General features: G+C 40.6%; 1 protein-coding gene across 4 annotated transcripts; it reads right to left on the bottom strand.

Moving 5' to 3' along the window:
- Positions 1-3,625: 3,625 nt before the first annotated feature.
- On the bottom strand, positions 3,626-8,289 carry ethe1 (ETHE1 persulfide dioxygenase). Of its 4 annotated transcripts, XM_076106800.1 has the most exons (8): positions 8,135-8,289; positions 7,713-7,890; positions 6,838-6,982; positions 6,300-6,448; positions 6,005-6,134; positions 5,751-5,840; positions 4,712-4,828; positions 3,626-4,574 (listed from the first exon to the last, which is right to left on the bottom strand). In XM_076106800.1, exons 2-8 carry the CDS (start codon positions 7,743-7,745, stop codon positions 4,528-4,530), a joined length of 711 nt encoding a protein of 236 aa, XP_075962915.1. In that variant the 5' UTR covers positions 7,746-7,890; positions 8,135-8,289; the 3' UTR covers positions 3,626-4,527. The 4 variants fall into 4 exon arrangements, with proteins under 4 accessions (XP_075962915.1, XP_075962916.1, XP_075962918.1 ...); XM_076106801.1 differs by lacking the exon at positions 7,713-7,890; XM_076106803.1 differs by lacking the exon at positions 6,838-6,982.
- Between the last annotated feature and the right edge of the window lie 202 nt (positions 8,290-8,491).

Here is an 8,491-nt window from a genome sequence, read left to right on the forward strand (position 1 = left end):
CGTAGAACTTCACCAACACATGGGGTCAAATAAAGCATGCCATGGGGTTCAAGTGTCGATTTGTAACCCTGCAAATACCGTTGACACTTGGATCAAAGCTGTCCAATTAAGCCTGAAGACTTTTACTATTATGCACCACTGGATGAGGTGTCTTTGGACCTGGTTCTCAGACTTTCTCCCAAAATGGGTTTGGAAGACAGTAAGAGTTTGGGTTTAGAGTTTATCAACACAATGATGAACTTGTGTTTTTGATTCTATCACTGGGGGGCGCCAACGTTGGAAATTTCCAACTTATACACACAACTCCGCACAGAAGTTTCAGCTATTCTCGTTGATTAGATGTTTGCTCAGATTGAAGATGGGTGAATATGCCTCTGAGAAGAGGACTGTGTAAATCAGTCCCTCATGTACTCTCATTATGACAGACAATCAGAAGTTTACTCTACAATGAGCTATTAACTGAAATTTCGGACACAATCGTCCTCAGCTGTAGAGTTGCACAACCTTGATTTTAACATGGATAAAATGCATTGTGGGATTGCTAGCAGAAAGGTTGTTTGTTCTGTTATATTTATTGAGAGCATTATACATTTACTGACAAATAAGGTGAAATCATCTGTGTGTTTACCACAAATATGCAGGGCTTTTAAGAAAATGTAGGCTTCTTCTTAAAGAAATACGTCTTTAGAACAAGCTAACTATGTGAGCTTTGCTTCTTCTTGGTGTGCAAACAGGGAAAAGGCAAACCTGTCTCCAATTAAATTAAATTCCCATTCAACTGAACTGTACTCTCAATTACATTTGGAGGGAAACATATTTTCATCTGGTTAACGTTGTAAATTGAAAAAAACAAAAACGCTACTTTGTTTAGTTACCTGCTTGGTTCACATCGGCTCTAACAGCAGTCTGCTGAGTGTAAGGTCTGTGTTTTTTTATACCCACCAACACCCTTTCTCTTTGTGATACCTCAAAGCAAACGTAATCCACGACTAAATAGGTTTCCCTCGGAACGTAATTCACCTTGCAGTTTTATTGTATGGGAAGGTAATTTTTAGGAGACAGAGAAAGGGGTGTAACAACTAAACCCGTTCTCCCCTAACAACACAGGATTAATGCGGCGCTAACACATTCAAGACTATAAAGTCACTCAGTCAGTCCTGAAAGAAAAATCATGATGATAAAAATGTATTATAAAGTTGTACAATGTTACTATAGAATACATCAAACTCCCCAAAAGTCCCCATAGGACAGTAGAGTAATAATATAAAGTAAAATATACTATTAGGTATTTCATGACCATCAAGGCAGTGTGACTTACTACGACTAGAAATCTAGAAATCCCGTGACCTGGATGACTGAAGGTATGTACACATAATATGAGTCACAGTGTAAGTCCCTCCAGCAAGTCTTATATTGATCCCAGTAGAGATTAAAATACCATAAAGTATTACACAGTCACTGTAAACGTACCATGGAGTACCACAGCAATGTGAATATATGTAACAAATGTCAGCAAAAAAAAAAAAACATTTTGGACTCAATACTACACAGAGATATACTTTCAGTCCCTATAGGAGTATTTTCTTTCAGGTCTGTTGAGCAGAATCTGCTCTTCACTCTGAGGGCTTCGTCGCCCCGACTGGCCTCTTTACAGCTCTCTCTGAATGAGCTTGTAGTGTAATAGATTCTCTCCAGTGACATGTGGACGGTGTGAGGGAGAATGGGCAGCAGGTTCATGGTGGCACAGTGTAAGTGGGCTGAAAGAGGGCCGGCAGATGGGTGACACAGACTGGGTGAAAGGACAGCTGGCAACTCTGCTTCCCAGCAGCAAAACCGGGTCGAGAGAATAGGAACACTATATATATCGAAACCACTGTCTCTATAAAGCAACATATCTTCAGCTTGAAGGCAACAACGGTCACACACACACACACACACACACACACACGCACACACACACACACACACACACACACACACACACACACACACACACACACAAACCTGTTTTGAATTTTAAAAAGACAAAACAATGCAGGTGTCTGTCGGTGGGGACACAAGGTGAGGCAGAGGCGGTCTAAATCATGTTGTTTGTCTCAAGTGCTGACAGAGACAGCTGGTAGATGGTGTGTGTGTGTGTGTTGACAGTATTAACTTGCCACCAGCCAACACCCACCGACTTTCTTTCATTCATAAACAAGTCATCTTCTTTTATTTATAACAAAGTTGCTGCATCTTTTGAGTTTAAAACCTTGCAGGCATTTCCCCACAAAAACATCAAAGATATTCATGTATTGACCCACCGAAAGAACAAAAAGTGTAGCTGAAAGGAACAGGGTCGGATTAAATACACCACACCAATACTGTGTATCAGGACAAGTTGGCCTTTTTATTTAAAAACAGAGACACACCAATCCAACCCTTATACCTGATACCAATGCTCTCTTTTTCCCCAATTTAAAATCAGTAAACCTCATTGGGTAAAATTCATTAGGATCATTTTTATGTAAGTTAACATGAGGTTAGGGACTGCTGCTCTAAAAACTGTGATTGAATGAATGTACTAATGGAGGACACACGGAATTTTTCTGACTTATAAGGTCAGCATCAGTGCGATCCAGCGTGTCAAATCGGCACCAGGCACCAGTTTATTAGTAAACAGCCAAGTCCATTTCTATTATGAAGGATTTGAATGGTAGTTTGTGGTCCATTCAAAATAGTGTAACGGTACTCCAGCGCCACAATATTGTGCTCATTTGAGACGGGGGGGGGGGGGGGGGGGGGGGATGGTCATAATCTACGCAGCAGAGGCAGAAATATTTTGACTAATGTAGTTTGAACCTAACCTAGTTTGAATGTTACTTGACGCTTGGTGAGTTGCATTTAGATTCACTCGAAAACAGCCCAACAGTAAACAGTTTCAGCCTGGCCCTTAAAAGCTTGTAATCAGTTCAACACCATCCTACAGCACACTATCACATGAGCATGTTTCTGTGGCCGACACTCCCAAACAAACCTGTCTTACTGGCTGAGAGCAGCACATGCAGAACATCCTGAAACCCAGACGCAGACTGCACTGTGTTGATACTCGGCGTGGATACTCTTCTTCATATCTTACTGAGAGAATGATACACGTGTCAATAACTCTCGTCTATTAAACATCTAGAGCAGGGGTCTTCAATGTTTTTCAGGCCAAGGACCCCCAAACTGATAGAGAGATGGGACCCCCGACTATATATATTGTATAAAATTGTGTTTTATATTGAATGGGCCTAGTACTGTGTATACCTCTTTATTGTGCATTCAATACTAAGCTATTCAAATAATACACAGGTTCATATATTCATGTTTTTATTTTAAACATGTGCAAGGTACAATGAGTAGGGTAGCCGTGCCACTGCCATTTATAAACATACCTTGTCAACTGATACCAATGCCAATATCAACATTGTCTGTCAATTGCATGATAATCATGCATACAAGCTATTCAAATTGATGTTTTAATTTTAAACATAAATGTGGAAACGAAAAATGAGTGATGGCCTATTAGTGCCACTGCCATGCATAAAGATACCTGTTATCTTTCATACAATACTGAACTATTAAAATAATGGACAGATTCATGTTTAGAGAAAAAAAAAAAAATGATTTTATTTTTTTAAATTGTCTAATCAACCAAAAATTTCACGGACCCCCTAGGGGCCTCGGACCCTCTGTTGAAGACCTCTGATCTAGAGGAACAGATGAGAGCACAAACAATGGCATGTTGCCAATTGAGACTTGGCCCTCTGGGGTTCTGAATGCAAATAGCGTAGTTTGATTTTCCTGCTATGCAAAAGGCAGAGGTTGGCAGTAGTCTGTGTGTGTGTGTGTGTGTGTGTGTGTGTGTGTGTGTGTGAGAGAGAGGCCTTGGCTAACGGGGTCCGGAGTCACTGGAAAGGCCATTTGGTAGAACTCAATAGTCCCAGTTAAGCATTCATGAATACCAAACCTTGAATGGAACATTCCCATCTGAGCTTTTCCTTCTCGTAAATCCCCCCCCCCCCTCTCAAATCATAATAACAGTTGAATAGAGTCGCAAGTTCACATTTCAATGTAATCAAAATACATTTTTTTACAATATTTTTCCCTCATGTACAGATATTCAGATCTCATTTCTAATATAGTTTAAATAGAGATGATTGTATTTTAATGTGAAGCATTATCACGATGATGTCATTAGATGCGCTCCAAATAGACAGCTATGAAAATATACATCTTTGCATTTACATAAATACACAGAAAAGCACTTTATGGCAAGCAGTTTTTGGTTAATTCTGCCGATATACAAACTTGGATATATGTTTGCTATGTGCACATACTTGGCGAGTATTAATGATTCTGATTCTATATGTAATTGACTTGATTGAAATCTTGCATGTCATTCCCATCTCTACACTGTCATCCGTCAAATAAAGGTGAAAATCAATGAAAAGGTGAAAAATGATCTTTAAGAATAAAATTAAAATCCTCCCGTTAGCGGGACATTCAGACTTCGTGGACTCCGCAAACCAAATTAGCAGGCACTGAAGTATCTGCAGAGTAGGAAGAAAAGAAAACATATTTCAGAATTGAAAGTAAGCAAAATATTTCAACTATTTATGTGTGAGTCTGTGCATTGAGAGAATTAGTTTTGTTACCAACAGAGCATGAGTGTAATACTTTTTGATACCTATTTTTTTAGGCTTGGGAAGATTCAGGTTATTCATGATTTTCACAAACTCTTCCAGGCTCTTGGTCAAGCGCGGGTTAAACTTGCGCTCCTCACCGACCGTCGATGCAGTCTGACCTGAAACACAAAGACAGATGCAGCCCGATATGTCATCTAAATGTTTGCCAGATGCTGAATCTCACTGATCATTAAAACAAAGAGAAGAAAGCATTTAGTAAATGCAGTAAAATCACATGGTGCTGGCAGATGTGATAGAATGTGATACACTGTAAATACTTCATACTACAGATATACTCCGATAGTATCAGAGTATATATATACTGTATCAGACTGATACAGTATATCAATTTGTATCAGCTAAAACAAATCAGTGTGCATCAAATATAATTTCTGACGGATATTTGACAGACTGAAGAATGTCATTTTTCTGATCTATTTAGTATCAAAGTAGCAACAAAATAAAACGGATGTGGTAGAAAGTTACGAAGTGTATGTACTCAAGTACTACAGTATACTTGAGTACAATTTTAAGGTACTTCTACGTTACTTGAGTATTTAAATGTAATGCTACTTTATCCACCAAATTTCTCTGATGGTTTTAGCTACTAGTTACTTTTTATATATATATATATATATATATATATATATATATATATATATATATATATATATATATAAAGTGATAAATAATACTTTCAATCAAATAATATATATTATATTGAAATGGGCCATTCTGCATAATACGTACTTTTAGTTGAAGTACTTTGTTGCTAATACTAACAGAGTATTTTTACACTGTATTGCTTGTATTATGAGAGGTATGTCTGAAAAGCTTGACCTGTATGCACTTTGTACATTTGTACAAACACTCTTGTAACAACATGTGCATCACATCAGTGTTGGTTGGAATATACGGGCAACGGCTTTTCAACACTATGCTGGTGCTTAACATCTGTCTATTTGCACAACCAGTTTTTACAACAGTGACTCCATCAGACGTTAGGTAAACATTCAGCGTGTGGGTTTTCATTGAGCCAACCTAAGTAGTCATGTGCTGGGTAGACGAGGCACTGGTCCGGCAGAGTGAAGATCTTCTGATGGATTGACTCATAGAGCTTCTCAGGGGAGCCTGAATTAGAGAGACAGCATTTTATTTTTAAGGTTACACCAACTCCAAAAGAAAACAGACACAATACTGCCCTCTTGTGTTCCTCAAGCAGCATTACAAAAATAAATGCTTTCTCTTTGGGCCATTTGATAGATTATAAGGACAAAGTAGAAGTGTGTGTCTACCCTGCTGGAAGTCTGTCCTGCCACAGCCTCGGATGAGCAGAGCGTCTCCAGTAAAGGCCATGCTCTGATCCCCCGACACCAGCGCCACACACCCATCAGTGTGTCCCGGGGTCTCTCTCACCGTCAGATACTACAGGGGGACAAGAGACAGAGATCAACCCAAGGCATGTAATAATTACTTCATCAAGCAACTGACCCGTCGCCAAGTCCTGCCCCTCCAGAGCAGACTGACCAATCACAGCGTAGCATGGCCCGACAACTAGACGGCTGCTCCATAGTTGTATGTTCTTCTTACATGTCTTCCAAAGGTGATCTTGTCTCCCTCTGACAGGTGGATGTCTGCAGAGGCACCGCTGAATTTGGAGATTGCGCTCCTCAGACCAACCAATCTCTTCTTCATCAGCCCAGTGCTTGTGATGTGGTCCGCATGGCAGTGGGTGTTTACTATCAGACAAAGAACATAATATGTTTTCCCACAGGGCATGGCAACAAATCAATAATGTCAAGTATAGAATGTTTTGTGATGACATGCAGGCCATTGCATTGAACACCTGTAATCTTGCATACATTTTCCATATTGTGTTATGTTAGAAAATGTTATTATTAATATTGTGATAATGAATCCAGCCATATTACCCAGCATTAGAAGTCTATTGACATGAGTAACCCACAACCTACACAGTACAATTGTCTCTGAGCCTGACTTCACTGAGTTCATAGTCTTGGGAAAAGTGAGGTTTGACGAAGATGGGACACTGATATTTAAAAGTTGGTTGACTTCATGGGGCGATACAATAACGCTAAATACAACCACAGGAAGTTAATCAATATACCTGCCACTTTTAGATTGAGCCCCAGTTCATGTATGAGCTTCAGGTCCCTGTCAATAGTCTCCAGTACAGGATCGATGAGGATTGCCTCCTTAGTCTCTGTGTCTGCAAGCAGGTAGGTGTAGGTGCTGGTCTCCAACTCAAACAGCTGGGTGGGAAAAAACAAGGTGTGGGCAAAGGAGTGACACAGCAGTAAATTACAAAGGATGGGTGGTGCACGTACTCCCCGTCGTCCTCTGATAGTGTGCGTTTGTATGTGTGTGAGATAGCGAAAGAGAGGAAGGATAAGATTTTATGAAGTGGAACTACTTGTTGTCAAAGATGGGTGTTTTCCAGTTGTAAAGTTTAGAGTGTTAGTGATAAAAGTAGATTAAGTGTTTATAGCCGAAGGATATGCTACATGTTCAATAACTCTTTAGAGGAAACCTGTATTTACACAAAAATACCTATTTGACAAGTCTCAACTCAAGGTCCTCTTACTCGCTTGTTGTAGGGAAAAAAACGAGTAAGTGGACCCAGAGTTGAGATTGCTTTTTCCAACTGCTGCATCCAAAGGCAAAAATAAAACAACTCAAAAATAGCTGTCATCTGCTTTAACGCTGTATCAGACTGGACAAGACGCACACCTCCATGCCCAGTGCAGTGCCATAATGTTACAGCCACAACACAAGTAGTGCCACAATGTTACAGCCACAACACAAGTAGTGCCACAATGTTACAGCCACAACACAAGTAGTGCCACAATGTTACAGCCACAACACTACAAGTAGCCTTGTGAACGTTGAGCTAACATTTAGCTAACTCCGCGTAGCTCACTTCCTAACGTCATATAAAACATTAATGTCAACGGCAGCAAAACGACGTTAATGTGCACAGACTTGTCTGAAGAGCAGTCCTTCGGTCAGCGCCATCCTGGAGCAGTACGATCTGCTGGTCGCTCGTAGCGGGACAATGCCAGCACTTATGCCCGGACGGAAGCGTCTGTTGTCGGCCGAGCCCTCGGTGTTTGCTCGGAGACGAAGCGTGACAGCCTGAGCCAGCTGGACCGGCTTCACCCTGCGAATCACCGAGCACATTCTTGTTCGCTATAGTAATTGCCTGACTATATCTTTTGTTTTATCTCAACTGGGACAAATGTCTAGTGTCTGTAATTGTTTCCCCCCCCAAGAAAAGTCACAGTTCAGATTCGTTTGGACGGTTCACGCTGGACGCGGAAGCTCCGTGCTATGACAGTTGTTGCGCGAGGAGAGAAGTGCTCTTCACACTTAAAACGGTTACAGCAAAGTCACGGAGGCATTACCTTTGGCCCAATCCCAATCTCCACCCTTACGGATTTTAAGGCGCGCTCCCGCAAAGTCCGTGAGGGTTTAGGTCTGTCTGTTTAGGCAATCATTTTGAGCCCTTTATGAACCCTTTCCGTAAATCAGCATTGGATGCAGACTTTGCCTTAGGGAATTACCCACAAATCATTGCAATGTGACGTTAAACACGGGGTAACCAGTGGACGCATGGAGACGTAAGAAAAGGTAAACAAAGAGGATGGCACACTTGTGTTCAGCCACAGTCTGTCATATTCAATTTACTCAGAAACATTAAGGGTTAAAGATGGAACAAAATACAAACTTGAAATCAGAGGATATTCATTTATTTATTCATC

Source organism: Anarhichas minor, unplaced genomic scaffold (genome assembly GCF_050575085.1).
Source record: "Anarhichas minor isolate MPS153535 unplaced genomic scaffold, ASM5057508v1 ptg000035l, whole genome shotgun sequence".
NCBI classification, from domain to species: Eukaryota; Metazoa; Chordata; class Actinopteri; order Perciformes; family Anarhichadidae; genus Anarhichas; species Anarhichas minor.